Source organism: Ranitomeya variabilis, chromosome 3 (genome assembly GCF_051348905.1).
Source record: "Ranitomeya variabilis isolate aRanVar5 chromosome 3, aRanVar5.hap1, whole genome shotgun sequence".
In the NCBI taxonomy this organism is placed as follows: domain Eukaryota; kingdom Metazoa; phylum Chordata; class Amphibia; order Anura; family Dendrobatidae; genus Ranitomeya; species Ranitomeya variabilis.
The window spans coordinates 512,134,739-512,153,845 of NC_135234.1; the positions used below are offsets into that span (position 1 = coordinate 512,134,739).

Below are 19,107 nucleotides of genomic sequence, written 5' to 3' on the forward strand. Positions count from 1 at the left end.
TGAGGACCTTAACAGATTCCCAAAAGCCTTGGATACCTGCACAGGACCAGAATACGTGGGGCAAATCCCCCACAATGTTACTATATCTCTAACAGCAGCCGGGAATACTAGGGTTAAGTTTAAGCAATAGGGAGTGGGTATGATAGCAAAACTTAAGTAGTTTATATTGATTTTCTCTATAGGTGAAGCACGTGGCAGTCTTAGCTGCACTCCCCATGCTCTTTGCCAAGTACTAGGCGAGAGGGATTCCCCCAGAAAACCTTCCCAAACTACTCATGTATGAATGTTGCAAGTGATCATGTATGTAAGGGTTAAGTAATAACCGATAAATGTCACATTATTATTATTATTATTATTTATATAGCACCATTAATTCCATGGTGCTGTACATGAGAAGGGGTAACATCAAAATACAAATATCACTTACAGTAAACAAAACTAACAATGACAGACTGATACAGAGGGAAGAGGACCCTGCCCTTGCGGGCTTACATTCTACAGGATTATGGGGAAGGGGACAGTAGGTCGAGGGTTGCAGTAGCTCCGATGGTGTTGAGGTGGCAGTGTGGTCATTACAGGCTGTAAGCTTCTTTAAAGAGGTGGGTTTTCAGGTTTCTTTTGGAGGATCCAAATGTGGTGGATAACCGGATGTGTGGGGGCACAGAATTTCAGAGGATGTGGGATATTCGGGAGAAGTCTTGGAGGCGATTGGGTGAGGAGCGAATAAGCGTGGAGGAGAGAAGGAGGTCTTGGGAGGACCGGAGATTACGTGAGGGAAGATATTGAGAGATTAGTTTGGAAATATATGGAGGAGAAAGGTTATGGATGGCTTTGTAGGTCAGTGTTGTAGTTTAAACTGGATACGCTGGGATATTGGGAGCCAGTGAAGGGATTTTCAAAGAGGGGAAGCAGGAGTGTAGCAAGGAGAGATTAATTAGTCGGGCAGCAGAGTTAAGGATGGACTGAAGGGGTGCGAGAGTGTTAGAAGGTAGGCCACAGAGGAGGATGTTGCAGTAGTCGAGGCGGGAGATGATTAGGGCATGCACAAGCATTTTGGTAGAGTGAGGGTTGAGGAAAGGACGGATTCTGAAAATATTTTTGAGCTGGAGGCGACAGGAGGTGGCGAGAGCTTGGATGTGTGGTTTGAAGGACAGAGCAGAGTCCAGGGTTACTCCGAGGCAGCTGATTTTGGGGACAGGGGAAAGTGTGGTTTCATTTATTTTGACAGATAGATCAGGTAGGGAAGATATGCGAGATGGAGGAAAGATAACTAGTTCAGATTTGTCCACATTGAGCTTGAGGAAGCGAGAGGAGAAGAAAGAGGATATGGCTGATAGACACTCCGGGATTCTGGAGAGCAGAGAGGTGACATCTGGGCCAGAGAGGTAGATCTGAGTGTCATCAGCATATAGATGGTACTGGAAGCCATAGGACCTTATGAGTTGTCCTAGGCCGAGTGTATAGATTGAGAAGAGTAAGGGCCCAAGGACAGAGCCTTGAGGGACAGCAACAGAGAGAGGGCGAGATGAAGATGTAGTATGGGAGTAGGAAACGCTGAATGTGCAGTTGGTAAGGTATGAGGAGATCCAGGATAGGGTGAGGTCTTTGACCCCAAAGGAAGAGGGGATCTGTAGTAGGAGGCAGTGGTCAACTGTGTCAAAGGTAGAGGACAGGTCTAGAAGGAGGAGTATAGAGAATTGTCTGTTAGCTTTGGCTGTAAGTCGTTAGTAATTTTGGTCAGGGCAGTCTCAGTGGAATGGTGGGGACGGAAGCAAGATTGTAGGTTGTCGAAGAGAGAGTTAGATGCAAAGTGAGAGGAAAGTTCAGCATGGACGTGCTGCTCAAGGAGTTTGGATGCAAATGGGAGCAAAGATATGGGGCGATAGCTGGACATAGCGCTTGGGTCAAGAGATGGCTTTTTGAGGATAGGTGTGATTGTGACATGTTTGAAAGCAGTGGGGAAGGTACCAGAAGTTAGTGATAGGTTGAAGAGATGGGTTAGGGATGGGATTAGTGTGGTGGTGAGGTTGGGGAGGAGGTGGGATGGGGTCAAGTGCTCAAGTGGTGAGGTGTGATTTGGAGAGAAGATGAGCAAGCTCCCCTTCAGTGATTTTGGAGAGGGAAGTTATGGGGTAAGACCTTTGTTTGAGACCCGAGCTCTGCATAACTTTTCAAAGTAAGTTGCTTTGGGGGACTTTGGAGGAGGAGAAAAGAGAGTGCATATAGTGCCTGATTTGCATATACTAATCTTAAGAATTTAACTCCTTCACAACCTTGAGATTTTCCATTTGTTCTTTTTGCTCTCCTTCTTACCAGAGCCATAACTTTTTTTATTTTTCTATCAATATGGCCGTGTGTGGGACAAGTTGTACTTTTGAACGACTCCATTGGTTTTACCATATGCTGTACTGGAAAACGGGAAGAAAATTCCAAGTGTGGTGAAATTGCTGAAAAAGTGCACCAGGTCATTATGAGTTCACAGATACCATACATGTATAGGTTCTTTTTTAATTTAAGCGATGAAAAAAAATTCCAAAGTTTAAAAAAAAGCAACAAACACCATTTTGCGAGACCTGTGGCATCTACAGTGTTCAGGATCTGGGGCCGAGTGAGGGCTTATTTTCTCATTTTTTGCGCGCCGAGCTGATGTTTTTATTGATACCATTGTGTGGTAGATGTTTTGATCGCTTGTTATTGCATTTTAATAAACAAAATTCTGACGTTTTGATTTATATTTTGATAGCTCAGGTGTTTCTGAGCGCAGCGATACCATATATTTGTATTTTTTATTTATTTTATTTTGTATGGGGTAAAAGGAGGTTAATTTTAACTTTTTATATTTTTATTTTTTTTTTTTATAGTTTTTAAAGCATTTTTTTTAAACTTTTTACAGACTTCAATAGTTCCCTTAGGAGACTCATCTGATCACTTGTGCAGAAATGATCATCTCCTATGATGACCTACATATGATGATCATACGAGATCTGCAATGACAAGCGCGGGGGGCTTCTGCAGACCCCGGCTGTAATGCCAACCCATCAGCGCACCACGATCATGTGACAGGGGTGCCGATAGGCAGGGTTTGTGATGCGCGAGTTAAATGCCGCTGTCAGAGATTGACAGCAGCATGTAACATGTTAATAGCCGCTCGTGGCTGTTTCCATTTATTCAGTAATCGTTTAAGTTCATTAAATAACTGAGGATAATTATGTTGGAACAAAGATTTGTGATTGGCGGTCAGTTGATCCTCCAAATATTTCAGAGAAGAGTCCTTCCATCTATAATTGTAGATTTCTATTATCAAACTTAATATGTTAATAACATTGAGGGGGGCTTCTGTCTTTCTATTAGTGACCTTATAGCCTGAGAGGTAACTAAATCGTCCTAAAAGGGCATGTAGGTTATTGGGTAATGTCAATAAAGCATCATCTGCAAATGAAGACAGTTTATATTCCTTTTCTCCTTCCATCCCTCTGTATGTTTGAGTTGGGGCGCAGCGAGTGGCCCCATACACATTATCTCCACCTTCTCTGCGGGGTATGAACCTTACCTGGTCCTTAGAAATTAAATGGGGGAGACGATTAGATAAACATGTTGCTGATATTTTAGTGGTAAGAAGTTCAAACTTTATTAAATACGTATTACCAATATAAAATCAATTAAAAGGTACTGCAAAGAGAAAATACTCTGATGGTATCAGAGAGATAAACAGTAATTAAAGCCTCTTAAATGTACAAAAAGGAGCCTAAAAATATTTCTAAGTGGTGTTTCTTGGTAAATTGATATCACAGTTCACATGAATAAATATATGGAATCAATCTATCACCAGATGAAAAAAAATCTGCAAAAATGGTAAGTATCAAGCCAAGTAAAGACAAAAAAAAAAGATGTCTCCCCCTAGTGGGTTGAATAGATATGGCAGACTCTCTTCATATTATACACATACAAGAATATGAATTAAGGCATTAGTCAAATATATTAGCCAGACACAAGTGAATGCAAGTAAGGATAAAATCAAAGTAGATTCAGGAATATTTGGAAAGGTATCTCAGACACTACCTGCTGGAAGACATAATCACACCATTTAAATTGCAATGCAATACATGGAAGTAACCACCTGATATTTGCCACCAGAGACCCCCTGATGCGTGTTTCACACAAAGGCTTTCTCAGAAAGGGTGTGCAGTAAGATGTATGCCGGATGCTTTTAAAAGGGAGAAAGCCAATGGGCTGCATCCTTTTAACTGGGCAGCTATATGTTGTGCTCTTATGGAGTGACTGTGCCATTGGATCTCCCGGTCCCGGCACTGGTAGCATGCGGGTGCGCCCACCAGCAACACTACCCAGCAGCAGGACCGCTACCTCAGCCTTTGTGCAAGGAGGAACAGGAGGAGCACTGCCAGACCCCTGCAAAATGACCTCCAGCAGGCCACAAATGTGCATGTGTCTGCACAAACGGTTAGAAACCGACTCCATGAGGATGGTCTGAGTGCTCGACGTATGTATGAAAAATATATTAATGGAGTATATAAAATAAAATAAGAATACACAATAAATAAATAAAATATGTTTGGATATTCTGTATGTATAGGTTTTAAAATATTAAAATCTTATAAATATTTGAATAAAGTGAATGATGAATAAATAGTGTGTAAAAACATCAGTGCTAAAAATACATGTTGAATAAACCAGAGTGTAAACATACTGGTGAATGGTCAATAAAATTTATGTATCTGGTACCATCATTATTTTCTCTTTGCAGTACCTTTTCATTGATTTTATATTTGTATTACGTATCTAATAAAGTTTGAACTTTTGATATCTTACCCTTAGGGAGTTTTCTCATTTATCGTTTCTTTTCTGTAAAGATAAATAAGTCCATCTGGACCAAGGAATTTACATTTGGGAAGTGATGCGAACACATCTGTTATTTCCTCCTGAGAAATCTCATTATTGAGAGAATCAATTGCTTCCCTACAAAGGGTTGGGGTTGGAGGAAGGTTTGGATGATTTTTCTCTACTTATTTGGACCAGTAGGTGGAGAGTCAGGGAGAGAGTATAGGTTAGATAAGGTCTCTTGAAAGATTTTAGCTATTTTAGTGGACCAATACAACACCGTCCCTTTATTATCCCCAAGGGTGTATATTGATGATTGGCCTCTTTCCTCTCTGAGTTGTCTCACTAAAAGCGAGTGGGATTTATTTCCATTTTCACAATTAGGGATGAGTGGACCCGTGGAAGTTCGGGTTATGGTAACCATCCCGAACTTTATTCCAAAGTTCGGTCTGCTTACCAGAACTGTACCTGAACTTGAACCAGAACCCAGAACTCTCTCTCTCTTCTCTCTCTCATCTTTCTATTCTCTCCTCTCTCTCTCTCTTTTCTCTCTCTCTCTCTGTGATTTTCCGGAAGTTAACTGATAATTTGCATTACAATCTGTTTGGCATGGTTTCATGTACTGATAACCTTTCCAGTGTGTCTGAAAAATTAACATAGAAATCCCCTTTAATGACCCAGGCAGTTTCGGACATCCGTTATTTTGATATAGTAAATATGAACAGTTGCCAGTGTTATGTGTAAAGAAATTGATCTTGGGTTTCTTGGTTTAATAATGAAGACATTTGTATTTTAATATCCCTGCAGGGAGAATGCCAACAGCAATTCCCTTGCTAGCATAAGCCATGGCAGCCTGGACTACCCGATGACCCCGGTAGGTTGTTATACTTGCCACATATTTAGTGCGGTATGGGCTACTGCACATAGTGAGAAAACTTCACTTCTGGAGATAACTATAGAAAATATCTATATAATATGGTATTGAGAATGTCAGTTTTATTACATGGTTAAGTTGTGTTTTTCCTTTCTCAGTGTCAGTTTGTGCGAATAATTTTTTTTCAGCGTATATTGTATATTGGACAAGTCACATTGTGCAGAAAATGATAATTCCATTTTATATCCTCAAGTGATAGAAAAGTAACAGAAACCTACTGTACATGTCACTTACCAGGTCACAAAACGTCAGGCTGTATTTTTAGTCACTGGCTTCTCCTTATCTCTCAGGCATTGATAATACTACATTCTTATGTAATCTGTCTTTTGCTTTTTGCTCTCTGTGTATCCGTATGCTTCACTGACTGCTGGATTTTACTTGCTTAACTTTCATTACTTTGATTATGACATGACAGGTAAAGCGAGGCCGAAGACAGTCCGAAAACCTCTCTCGTAGAAACTCTTCAAGGCGTAGCAGGGACAGCCGCATATCAGCTGGGGAAGTGACTGAAGCGGTCACTCTGTTTGAGGTTATCAGCATTGGAAAAAGAGCAATACAGGTACGTTCAGGAGGTCTATTGCCCAACCCCATATTTTTGTAATTGCGGCACTGAGATCATCTGTTAAGTGATGCACAGTTGTGTTGTGGAGCAATCATTCTGGCTGAAATAGAATTGTTACCAGACGCCACCTTCTACTATTCTTGACACTGCTCTGGTCCTGTTCTGCCAATTGGGACTAGATGGATGGCTCTAATGTTTGCTAGGTGATCCAGTGTTTGCTCACTTCTCAATGTAATGTTAATAGAATAGGTGGCATAACCGAAGAAGATGGTCTGAACTGCACGGGGTGCCAGTCCCCTTGGAGCTAACCACTGAGCTCCTGAAGAACCATAGGAGATAGGAGTGAGGAACTGCACACTGTAAGGAACTTACAGATGCCTAATTAAAATGTATTCAGAATAGCTCAAATCCATAAATCAGACTGTAGTCGGTATAGAAATAAGTAACGTTTTGGTATATGTTCTTCATCCGATGTGTAAGTAGTGAGCACTGTGTACACAAGAGACGCAATACTAAGTCCCGATTTGCATTATTTTGGGGGAAGGCCACCCCATACCCTTAATTTTTCTAATTTGTGAACAGTGACCACTGCCTACTCATCAGATGAAAGGTATTACCCAAAACATTGCATACTCCTATACCGACTACAGTATGAGTTATGGATATGAGATTTTCTGAATGCATAAGCATCTCTATGTGCCTTACGTTGTTCTGCTTCTTACTCCTGTCTACTGTACTTCTCCTTGTAAGTCTATGAGACCCAGAGCAAGGCCCTCTTTGATTTACATTGAGAGCTTGTGACTGTTACCTGTGATATGCGCTCACAAGATGGTGGAACAGAACCGAAGCGGTGCCGGGAAGAACAGAAGATGGCAGCTGGTAAGTATATTATTATAGGAAGGGAACAGACCTTAGGGACACCACTCCGGGAGTAAAGAAATAAAAACTAAGCACTGGAATGGGGCTTTAAGCCTTTAACGACCAATGACGTTTATAGTATGTCATGTGCAGGTATCAGTTCCCACATCATGACCTGCTATACACGTCATGTCATTGAGCTATCACTGTGTGAAAGCACACAATGACAGCTCCGTGCTGACAGCTAGAGATACAGGGACACATTTTACCAGTCCCTGCTCTCTGATTGCTGTGATCGGTCAGTTAATCTGACATATCAGCACTTCCCTGCATGATCACCGGCGGGAGCTCTGCTAAGCTGACCCCCGAGCTGTTGTGGTAACAGCCAGGGCCAGTGCCCACACCGCCCCTGGCTGATTAAACCTCCAGATGTCATGATCTATGGCGATTACAACATTTAGAAGATTGTGAGATGGGGGTGGGAGAGGGAGTCCCCCTATCGGCCCTCCCGTGACAAAATCATGGGAAGCTGATGTTTGTCATGGCACTCAGAGGTCAAACAATGACTTTCTGGTGTGCCAGGTATGGTGGCCTGTGAGACCCAGCCAGCCATGGTGTATTACAATGCATGAGATCAGTGATCAGAATAATAAAAGTTGAAGTCCCATAGAGGGACTGAGTAAAAAGTAGTAAAGGAAGTTAAGAAAAAGATTGAAAAATTGAAAAAAACAAACAAACAAAAAACTCCCCCCCAAAATTAAGAACAAAAAAACCAATAAATACACTGATTTATATAAAAACCAAAATAAAAAAGTACACATTTGGTATCGCTGCATCTGGAACAAGCCAATATACAGTGGGGAAAATAATAATTTGATACACTGCCGATTTTGCTAGTTTTGCCACCTACAAAGAATAGAGAGATTTGTAATTTTTATCGTAGGAACTCTCTCCAAAGACTTTCTATTGGGTTTAGGTCTGGAGATTGGCTAGGCCACTGCAGGACCTTGTAATGCTTCTTATGGAGCCACTCCTTAGCTGCCCTGGCTGTGTGTTTCTGGTCATTGTCATACTACAAGACCCAGCCACAGCTCATTGCTCTTACAAAAAGAAGAAGGTTGTTGGCCAAAATCTCGCAATCCATGACCCCCATCCATCCTCCTTTCAATACGGGGCAGTCATCCTGTCCCCTTTGCAGAAAAGCACCCCCAAAGTATGATGTTTCCCTCACCATGCTATACAGATGGGACAGTGTTCTTGTGATTGTACTCATCCTTCTTCCTGCAAACACATCAAGTGTTCTATTCTGGTCTCATCTGACCCCGTGACCTTCTCCCATGCCTCCTCTGGATCCTTTAGATGGTCATTGGCAAACTTCAAACGGGCCTGGACATGTGCTAGCGTGAGCAGGAGGATCTTGCGTGTCCTGCAGGATTTTAATCCATGATAGCATAGTGTGTTACTGACGGTAATGTTTGAGACTGTGGTCCCAGCTTTTTCCAGGTCGTTAACCAGGTCCTCCCGTATAGTTCTGGGCTGATTCCTGACTTTTCTCAGTATCATACTTACCCCTTGAGGCGAGATCTTGTGCTTCTTCCATTTTCTAATAATTGAGCCAAAAGTTGTTGCCTTCTCACCAAGCTGTTTGCCTATTGTCCTGTAGCCCATCCCAGCCTTGTGCAGGTCTACAATTTAGTCCTTAGACAGCTCTTTGTTCTTGGCCATGGTGGAGAGGTTGGAGTGTGATTTATTGAGTGTGTAGACAGGTGTCTTTTATACAGGTAACGAGTTCAAATAGGTGCAATTAATACAGGTAATGAGTGCAGAGTAGGAGGTCTTCTTAAAGAAACACTATCAGGTCTGTGAGAGGCAGAATTCTTGCTGGTTGGTAGGTGACCAAAAACTTATTTCCTGCAATAAAATGCAATTTAATGATTTAAAAATCATATAATGTGACTGTTTTTCATTTTAGATTCTGTCTCCATTTTCTGTAAGTGGGAAAACTTACAAAATTGGCAATGTATCAAATACTTATTGTCCCCACTGTATAAAACTGTCAAAATAATTAAACCCTACAGTGAATATCGCAAAAAAAAAAAAAAAGTGGCAAAAAACTATGGTTTTTCATTGTACCATTGGAAAAAAATGTGGAATAAAGCGTGATTACAAAGACAAAAATAAATAAAAATCGTATTTCTGAAAACGTTATCTTGTCCCACAAAAAACAAGCCCCAATGCAGCTCCATCGGTGGAAAAACAAAAAAGCTATAGCTCTCAGAATACAACAGTGCAAAAACAATATTTAAAAAAAAAGTTATTGTGTAGAAAGGACAAAACAAAAAAGTTATATAAATGTGGTATCGCTGTAATCGTACTGACCCGAAGAGTAAAGTTGTCTTATTACTTTTACCACGCAGTGAACGACCCTAAAAAACAATCTGAGTTGCTGGTTTTTGTTCATTCTTCCTCCCAAAATCGGAATAGAAAGTGATCAATAAATATAATGTGCCCAAAAACGGTGCTAATAAAAACTCCAGCTCAGCCCTCACATGACTGTCAGCAGAAATATAGAAAAATTGTAGCTTTCAAAATATGGCAATGCAAAAACTTGCATGGCATATTTGTATTTTCACTCTGCAACGTCCATTTCTGCCTGTTTTTGGGAAACACCTGGAGCGCCCCCAGACGCAGGGTACTCGGTACCGGGCCTCTCTGTCTCAGTCCTGGGGTTGTCACGGTGGCTAGACCCGGTCCGTGACCCTGCTAAGGGGCGACCAATGAAAGATGTGATGTTGATGTGTGGTGCAAGGTGCGATGAATAACGAGGACACAGGGTTGCAGTCTCTTTACCTCTTTACTGAAGGCTTCAGGATCCGCAATCCAGAGCACTGCTAACAGGGCTGGCTGAGACCGGCCGGTCCGAAGGCACATCCAGAGCTCCCTTTGCAGGTGGAAATCAGTGCCTACCTTCTAGCGCCTATGTGTTGTAGTACCTCCCTGCTGAGCACCACGGGATAGTCCTCACAACTATCGTTTCTGTTCTGATGTTCTTCTCCGTCCCCCAGATGATATGGCTAGGACGCACCCGTATGACGGGTAGGCCTGGAGTTCTTCTGGGACCCTAGCGTCGCCCCTCTCCCACAATTGCCTCCTATGTCTGCTTAGGTGATTTAGGTGAGACAGCCAACCTATAATTAACTGTCCTGCCGCTGTTTGAAGTAATGCTTGGAGCCCAATACTTCCTCGGCGTTCCGGCCACCGGCTACGCGCCTCAGTAGGATGTTGCCACGATCTTACAGCACGACTCCTACTGGTTCTATTCTCCTTTGTGCGGTGATCTCGTTTCTCACTTCTCCACAATAAACCTCGCTTTGTGTCCTTTCTTAGGATGCCACCGCAACGGGTGCAGGCGCGGCTCCGTAACGTTCTGTCCTTTTCGCTAGGCCGCTGTCAGGATCCCACCCCTGACAGAGACCCCCCTGAATCTTCCCCGCAACACCCTCTGCCACAGGATGTTGCCTGGGCAAAACCCAGTCAGCTTCTCTCTAACTTCCTATCCAACCCCCAGTTTTACCATATTGTGAGGAGTGGCCTAATACATAGAACCCTTTGCTCCCCCTGGTGGCCAGAGTGTGAAGTGTAATGTGTGACTGTGATACCTTGTCAGGTGAACTCCTTTAGTGCCATCAGATGTACCATCACTCCCCTTAGTGGCGGAGCGTCAGTACTGCAACGACCAGGACTCTGGGGCGCTGCACACCCAAAGAGTCAAAATAGTAGATGAATTCCCAGAGGGGTGTAATCTCTGAATTGGAGTCCATTGAGGGGGGAGTCTGCTCTTCTAGCAATTAGGGGCTCTGTGTATGGAGATCGCAAACTGTTCTATGAAAATCTGCTCTCCAGGAGGCAAATAGCGCTCCCTTGCTCCCGAGTCTCTCTGTATGGCCAAATAGTTCTGTACAACCACGTATGGGGTATTGCCTCGTTCACGAGAAATTGTATAACAAATTATGTGGTAATTTTTAAAATGATGTCATTATTTTTTCTTCACCGCTCAATGCTATGAAATGTTATGAAACACAGACCATCCACACGCTCACTGGACCGCTAGATGATTTCTACTGCGGTCCTGAGACCTCAGAGGCTCTGCCAATGTGACTTGGCAGCCGCAAGCCATTCCCAGGCAAATCTGTTTGTTTTAATTCCTAAAGCGTTAATATACTTCTCTGTTGTGAATTCTGCTCTTGGGCTCCCTCTGGTGGTTATAAGTGGTAGTGCTGCTGTCTCTGGATCGCAGCATTCATCAGGTGTGTCAAGTTTTTGCAATCCTGACTGGGCTATTTAGTCTTGCTTGACCCTTTAGTCAGTGCCAGTTGTCCATTGTTCTTGGAGGATTCACATCCCTGCCTGGTCTTTCCTGCTTTTCTGTTCATTTCAACAAAGATAAGTTCTGGCCTTGATTTTTGCAGTCCACATGCTGTGGGCCTTATTGTTCAGTTCTTTTCCATGTTTTGTCTTGTCCAGCTTGGTCTGTATAAGGATTTGTTTAGCCAAGCTGGTATCTCTGGAGATGCAGATATACCCTCCATATCTTTAGTTAGATGTGGAGATTTTGTATTTTCTGTGGTGGATATTTTCTAGTGTTTTAATACTGACCGCATAGTACTCTGTCCTATCCTTTCTATTTAGCTAGAAGTGGCCTCCTTTGCTAAATTCTGATTTCAGTCTGCGTATGTTATTTCCCTCTCCTCTCACAGTCAATATTTGTGGGGGGCTGTCTATCCTTTGGGGATTTTCTCTGAGGCAAGATAGTTTTCCCTTTTCTATCTCTAGGGGTAATTAGTCCTCCGGCTGTGTCGAGATGTCCAGGGAGTGTTAGGTACATTCCACGGCTACTTCTAGTTGCGGTGTTAAGTTCAGGGTCTGCGGTCAGTACAGGTACCACCTTCTCCAGAGTACGTCCCATGCTGCTCCTAGGCTACCAGATCATAACAGTACAACTGGCCAACAATGAGTTAACCGCATCTCAGAAGAAGGGAAGGAAAGTGCTGAGCCATTTTTTTTTCTGTAGTCTGTTGTGTTTTTTTTTCCCTCTTTACCTCTGGGTGGCTCAGGAGTTTGGCGCTGGCATGGATGTTCAGGGATTAGCTTCTCGTGTGGATCAACTTGCTGCTAGAGTACAGGGTATTTCCGATTATATCGTTCAGACTCCGGTCTTAAAGCCTAGAATTCCAACTCCTGATTTGTTTTTTGGGGACAGGTCCAAATTTTTGAGCTTTAAAAATAACTGTAAACTGTTTTTTGCTCTGAAACCCCGCTCCTCTGGTGATCCCATCCAGCAGGTTAAAATTGTTATATCTCTGCTGCGTGGTGACCCCCAGGATTGGACATTTGCCCTGGAACCTGGGAATCCGGCTTTGCTTAATGTAGACACCTTTTTCCAGGCGCTTGGGTTATTGTATGATGAACCTAATTCAGTGGATCATGCTGAGAAGACCTTGTTGGCCCTGTGTCAGGGTCAAGAAGCGGCAGAATCATATTGCCAGAAATTTAGAAAATGGTCTGTGCTGACTAAATGGAATGAGGATGCCTTGGCGGCAATTTTCAGAAAGGGTCTTTCTGAATCCGTTAAAGATGTTATGGTGGGGTTCCCCATGCCTGCTGGTCTGAGTGATTCTATGTCTCTGGCCATTCAGATTGATCGGCGCGTGCGCGAGCGCAGAGTTGTGCACACTATGGCATTGTCTTCCGAGCGGAGTCCTGAGCCTATGCAGTGTGATAGGATTGTGTCTAGAGCTGAACGACAAGGATTCAGACGTCAGAATAGGTTGTGTTTTTACTGCGGCGATTCTGCTCATGTTATTTCTGATTGCCCTAAGCGTACCAAGAGAATCGCTAGTTCCGTTACCATCAGTACTGTACAACCTAAATTTCTGTTATCTGTGACCCTGATCTGCTCATTATCGTCATTTTCTGTCATGGCATTTGTGGATTCAGGCGCCGCTCTAAACTTAATAGACTTAGAGTTTGCCAGACGTTGTGGTTTCCCCTTGCAGTCTTTGCAGAGTCCTATTCCTTTGAGGGGTATTGATGCTACACCGTTGGCTAAAAAGAAACCCCAGTTTTGGACACAGGTGACCATGTGCATGGCGCCAGTCCATCAGGAAGATTGTCGTTTTCTGGTGTTGCATAATTTGCATGATGCTGTTGTGCTGGGTTTCCCATGGTTACAGGTGCATAATCCGGTATTAGATTGGAAATCTATGTCTGTGACTAGTTGGGGTTGTCAGGGGGTTCATGGTGACGTTCCTTTGATGTCAATTGCCTCCTCCCCCTCTTCTGAAATTCCTGAGTTTTTGTCAGATTTCCAGGATGTATTCAATGAGCCCAAGTCCAGTTCCCTTCCACCGCATAGGGACTGTGATTGTGCTATTGACTTGATTCCAGGCTGTAAGTTCCCTAAGGGCCGACTTTTCAACCTGTCTGTGCCAGAACATACCGCTATGCGGAGCTATGTAAAGGAGTCTTTGGAGAAGGGGCATATTCGGCCATCTTCTTCACCATTGGGAGCAGGTTTTTTTTTTGTTGCCAAGAAGGATGGCTCCTTGAGACCCTGTATTGATTATCGCCTCTTGAATAAGATCACGGTCAAATTCCAATACCCTTTGCCTTTGCTTTCTGATCTGTTTGCTAGGATTAAGGGGGCTAGTTGGTTTACTAAGATTGACCTTCGAGGGGCATATAATCTTGTTCGTATTAAGCAGTGTGACGAATGGAAAACTGCATTTAATACGCCCGAAGGCCATTTTGAATACCTTGTGATGCCATTCGGACTCTCTAATGCGCCATCTGTGTTTCAGTACTTCATGCATGATATATTTCGGAATTATCTTGATAAATTCATGATTGTATATTTGGATGATATTTTTATTTTTTTCAGATGATTGGGAGTCTCATGTGAAACAAGTCAGGATGGTATTTCAGATCCTTCATGATAATGCCTTGTTTGTGAAGGGGTCTAAGTGCCTCTTTGGAGTACAGAAGGTTTCTTTTTTGGGCTTCATTTTTTCTCCCTCATCTATAGAAATGGATCTGGTTAAGGTTCAGGCCATTCATGATTGGATCCAGCTCACATCCGTGAACAGTCTTCAAATTTTTGGGCTTTGCCAATTTTTATCGCCGTTTCATTGCCAACTTCTCCAGTGTGGTTAAACCCCTGACCGATTTAACGAAGAAATGCGCTGATGTTACGAATTGGTCCTCTGCGGCTGTTTCTGCCTTTCAGGAGCTTAAACGCCGATTTACTTCTGCCCGTGTTGCGTCAGCCAGATGTTTCTCTTCCTTTTCAGGTTGAGGTTGACGCTTCTGAGATTGGGGCAGGGGCCGTTTTGTCTCAGAGGAATTCTGATGGTTCCTTGATGAAACCGTGTGCCTTCTTTTCTCGAAACTTTTCGCCTGCGGAACGCAATTAGGATGTCGGCAATCGTGAGTTGTTGGCTATGAAGTGGGCATTTGAGGAGTGGCGACATTGGCTTGAGGGGGCCAAGCACCGTATTGTGGTCTTGACCGATCATAAGAATCTGATTTACCTCGAGTCTGCCAAACGGCTGAATCCTAGACAGGCCCGATGGTCCCTGTTTTTCTCCCGTTTTGATTTTGTGGTCTCGTATCTTCCGGGTTCTAAGAATGTTAAGGCTGATGCCCTCTCTAGGAGCTTTTTGCCTGATTCTCCTGGGGTCCTTGAGCCGGTCGGCATTCTGAAGGAAGGGGTGATTCTTTCTGCCATCTCCCCTGATTTACGACGGGTTCTTCAGGAATTTCAGGCTGATAAACCTGACCGCTGTCCAGTGGGGAAACTGTTTGTACCTGACAGATGGACTAGTAAAGTGATTTCTGAGGTTCATTGTTCTGTGTTGGCTGGTCATCCTGGGATTTTTGGTACCAGAGATTTGGTTGGTAGGTCCTTTTGGTGGCCTTCTTTGTCACGGGATGTGCGTTCTTTTGTGCAGTCCTGTGGGACTTGTGCGCGGGCCAAGCCTTGCTGTTCCCGCGCTAGTGGGTTGCTTTTGCCTTTGCCGGTCCCTGAGAGGCCTTGGACGCATATTTCTATGGATTTTATTTCGGATCTTCCGGTTTCCCAGAGGATGTCGGTTATCTGGGTGGTTTGTGACCGGTTTTCTAAGATGGTTCATTTGGTACCTTTGCCTAAATTGCCTTCCTCTTCTGATTTGGTTCCGTTGTTTTTTCAGCATGTGGTTCGTTTGCATGGCATTCCGGAGAATATTGTGTCCGATAGAGGTTCCCAGTTTGTTTCTAGGTTTTGGCGGGCCTTTTGTGCTAGGCTGGGCATTGATTTGTCTTTTTCTTCCGCATTTCATCCTCAGACAAATGGCCAACCCGAGCGAACTAATCAGACTTTGGAAACTTATTTGAGATGCTTCGTGTCTGCTGCTCAGGTTGATTGGGTGGCTTTCTTGCCATTGGCCGAGTTTGCCCTTAATAATCGGGCTAGTTCTGCTACCTTGGTTTCACCCTTCTTTTGTAACTCTGGTTTTCATCCTCGTTTTTCTTCAGGGCAGGTTGAGCCTTCTGATTGTCCTGGGGTGGACTCTGTGGTTGACAGGTTGCAGCAAATTTGGGCTCATGTTGTTGACAATTTGGTGTTGTCTCAGGAGGGGGCTAAGCGTTTTGCTAACCGTCGTCGGTGTGTTGGTTCCCGGCTTCAGGTTGGGGATTTGGTCTGGTTGTCTTCCCGTCATGTTCCTATGAAGGTTTCTTCCCCTAAGTTTAAGCCTCGGTTTATTGGCCCTTATAGGATTTCTGAGATTATCAATCCAGTGTCTTTTCGTTTGGCCCTTCCAGCCTCTTTTTCCATCCATAATGTTTTTCATAGATCTTTGTTGCGGAAATATGTGGTGCCCGTTGTTCCCTCTGTTGATCCTCCTGCCCCGGTGTTGATTGATGGGGAGTTGGAGTATGTGGTTGAGAAGATATTGGATTCTCGTTTTTCGAGGCGGAAGCTTCAGTATCTTGTCAAATGGAAGGGTTATGGCCAGGAGGATAATTCTTGGGTTGTTGCCTCCGATGTTCATGCTGAGGATTTGGTTTGTGCCTTTCATTTGGCTCTTTCGGATCGGCCTGGGGGCTCTGATGAGGGTTCGGTGACCTCTCCTCAAGGGGGGGGGGGGTACTGTTGTGAATTCTGCTCTTGGGCTCCCTCCGGTGGTTATAAGTGGTAGTGCTGCTGTCTCTGTGGATCGCAGCATTCATCAGGTGTGTCAAGTTTTTGCAATCCTGACTGGGCTATTTAGTCTTGCTTGACCCTTTAGTCAGTGCCAGTTGTCCATTGTTCTTGGAGGATTCACATCCCTGCCTGGTCTCTCCTGCTTTTCTGTTCATTTCAACAAAGATAAGTTCTGGCCTTGATTTTTGCAGTCCACATGCTGTGGGCCTTATTGTTCAGTTCTTTTCCATGTTTTGTCTTGTCCAGCTTGGTCTGTATAAGGATTTGTTTAGCCAAGGTGGTATCTCTGGAGATGCAGATATACCCTCCATATCTTTAGCTAGATGTGGAGATTTTGTATTTTCTGTGGTGGATATTTTCTAGTGTTTTAATACTGACCGCATAGTACTCTGTCCTATCCTTTCTATTTAGCTAGAAGTGGCCTCCTTTGCTAAATTCTGATTTCAGTCTGCGTATGTTATTTCCCTCTCCTCTCACAGTCAATATTTGTGGGGGGCTGTCTATCCTTTGGGGATTTTCTCTGAGGCAAGATAGTTTTCCCTTTTCTATCTCTAGGGGTAATTAGTCCTCCGGCTGTGTCGAGATGTCCAGGGAGTGTTAGGTACATTCCACGGCTACTTCTAGTTGCGGTGTTAAGTACAGGGTCTGCGGTCAGTACAGGTACCACCTTCTCCAGAGTACGTCCCTTGCTGCTCCTAGGCTACCAGATCATAACACTTCTCGAAATGTGGTTTTGAGGACGTTCAAAGGTGCAGTTTTTAGAATGGTGTCACTTTTGAGTATTTCTGCCATACAGGCCCCTCAAGGTCCCTTCAAATGTGATGTGTCCATGAAAACATAGGTTTTGGAAATTTTGTTGGCAAAATGAAAAATTGCTGATAAACTTTTAGCCCTTCTAACTTCCTGACAATAAAAATATGTTTTGAAAATGATGCTGAGGTAAAGCAGACATGTGTGAAAGTTATTTATTAACTATTTTGTGTGGTGTAACTGTCTGATGTAAGGGCATAAAAATTGAAAATTGCAAAACTAGTAGATCAGGCATATCTATATATGTAATTGTCTAAGGTCCACTTCCGTCTGTTTGTCTGTAACGGAAATCCCGTGTCGATGATTGGTTGCGGCCGGCCGGGCGTGACCAATCAGCGATATTGGGGCGGGATTTAAACACCGCTTCACTTTTTACTATTGATGCTGCCTATGCTGCCTAGGTGTCATGTATTTCATGGAGCTCCTTTGTAGTCTGTTGTAGATGACTGGATTAAAGCCTATCAGGAGGACAGGGATGCAGCTCTACTTGATCTCATTACTTTCTATATTCAGTGCTCAGGATGTCAAGGTAAGCGCAGTCATCTAATACCTTTAGAAATGATATATAACTGATTGGCGGGCAAACTAAAGGGATTTTATGTAAATAAAAATGAATCAGTCATACATTAAACACCACTTTAGGGGATCATTTTCTAACACCATTTTTTCTCCATCGCCTCATTGGGGGACAGAGCCCGTGGGTGTATGCTGCTGCCACTAGGAGGCTGACACTAAGTGATACAAAGAAAGTTAGCTCCTCCCCTGCAGTATACACCCTCCTGCTGACTCTCAGCTAACCAGTTCCTGCTTAGTGTCTGTAGGTGGCACTTGGGTCTGTTCAGACCCCAACGTTTTTATTTTTATTTTCTGTAAATGTTTATTTTTTAATTAACGGAGGGGGCGACAGATTCCTTTCTAGGGTCTGCTCTCCCCAGAACCATCAACAGGCAAGCACGGCGAGTATACCTCCCCGTACATTTCCTGCGACTAATGGGGCACGCCTAAGCTACGCGAGGGCGACGGTTCCTATACGGTCCCAATCTCCCCCCTGTAAGATGGCGAGCACATAGAGTATTGGCTCTTAAGTGTATCTCCCGGGCTCCACCTCAATCAAGCCTCACCTAACGGCGTCATGTAGTCCCCACTGTAGCCGTAATTCCCCTGCGGCAGGCACAGCAGTAAGTCCCCTGCGGCAGGCACATATGAAGATGGACAGAGCCTCTCCATCCCCCGGCAAAGGGAGGATCGATTGAGCTTATTCCCTCGCAATGGAGGCTGCATCTCTGCTCGGTGGCGGTGAGTAGTTTCCTTCCTCACGCTGCCTGCGTGGGAAGGTGCGGCAATCATTCGGCGCTACGTCGTGGCCCGCCGACGCGCTCCACCGGCAGGCTCCATAAATTTAGTCCCTGGCTTTTTCAGCCGGACTAGGCCACAGTTGATATCCCTGCCAACCGCCGGAGCCCCGCCCAGCTCACTTCAGGGGTGACTGTCAGGACTCTGAACATTTTGATTACCTTTTGTGCATTACTGCCCTTTTCCAAGATGGCGTCTTTGGTCTCATGTGCACTGTGTCTTCCTGCTATATAACTCCACCCCAGCCTTTAGTCTGTGCTAAAGTATTCTGCCTTGCATCCAGCTCCTGATGACTCCCTGGCTTTGCACCTGCACCTGCTCCTGTGAACCTGTGTGGAGTCGGTTTCCAGTAATCCTCTATCTGGCTGCTTGTGTTTGTTTCCATCTGCATTTGCTGGACATGTAAGCTGTTGCTGCTCTGCTTAAACCTGAGACTTTTACCCAGGCCTCCCTGGTTGTGCTAAGATATTATTTGAACTGCCTTATAAGCATATCTTTCTGTGTTTGGAC

General features: G+C 44.1%; 1 protein-coding gene across 6 annotated transcripts in view; it reads left to right on the top strand.

Moving 5' to 3' along the window:
• Positions 1-19,107, top strand: part of LOC143816487 (cohesin subunit SA-2-like) — a 122,578-nt gene that overhangs the window by 6,583 nt on the left and 96,888 nt on the right. For 5 of the 6 annotated variants that reach the window (XM_077296919.1, XM_077296915.1, XM_077296916.1 and 2 more), the window contains 3 exons: positions 5,644-5,710; positions 6,186-6,329; positions 17,677-17,773. In XM_077296919.1, the coding sequence (XP_077153034.1) occupies positions 5,702-5,710; positions 6,186-6,329; positions 17,677-17,773 (250 nt within the window). In that variant the 5' untranslated portion in view covers positions 5,644-5,701. Of the gene's footprint in view, positions 1-5,643; positions 5,711-6,185; positions 6,330-17,676; positions 17,774-19,107 lie in introns of those variants that run through there. The other variant, XM_077296918.1, reaches the window with a different exon arrangement.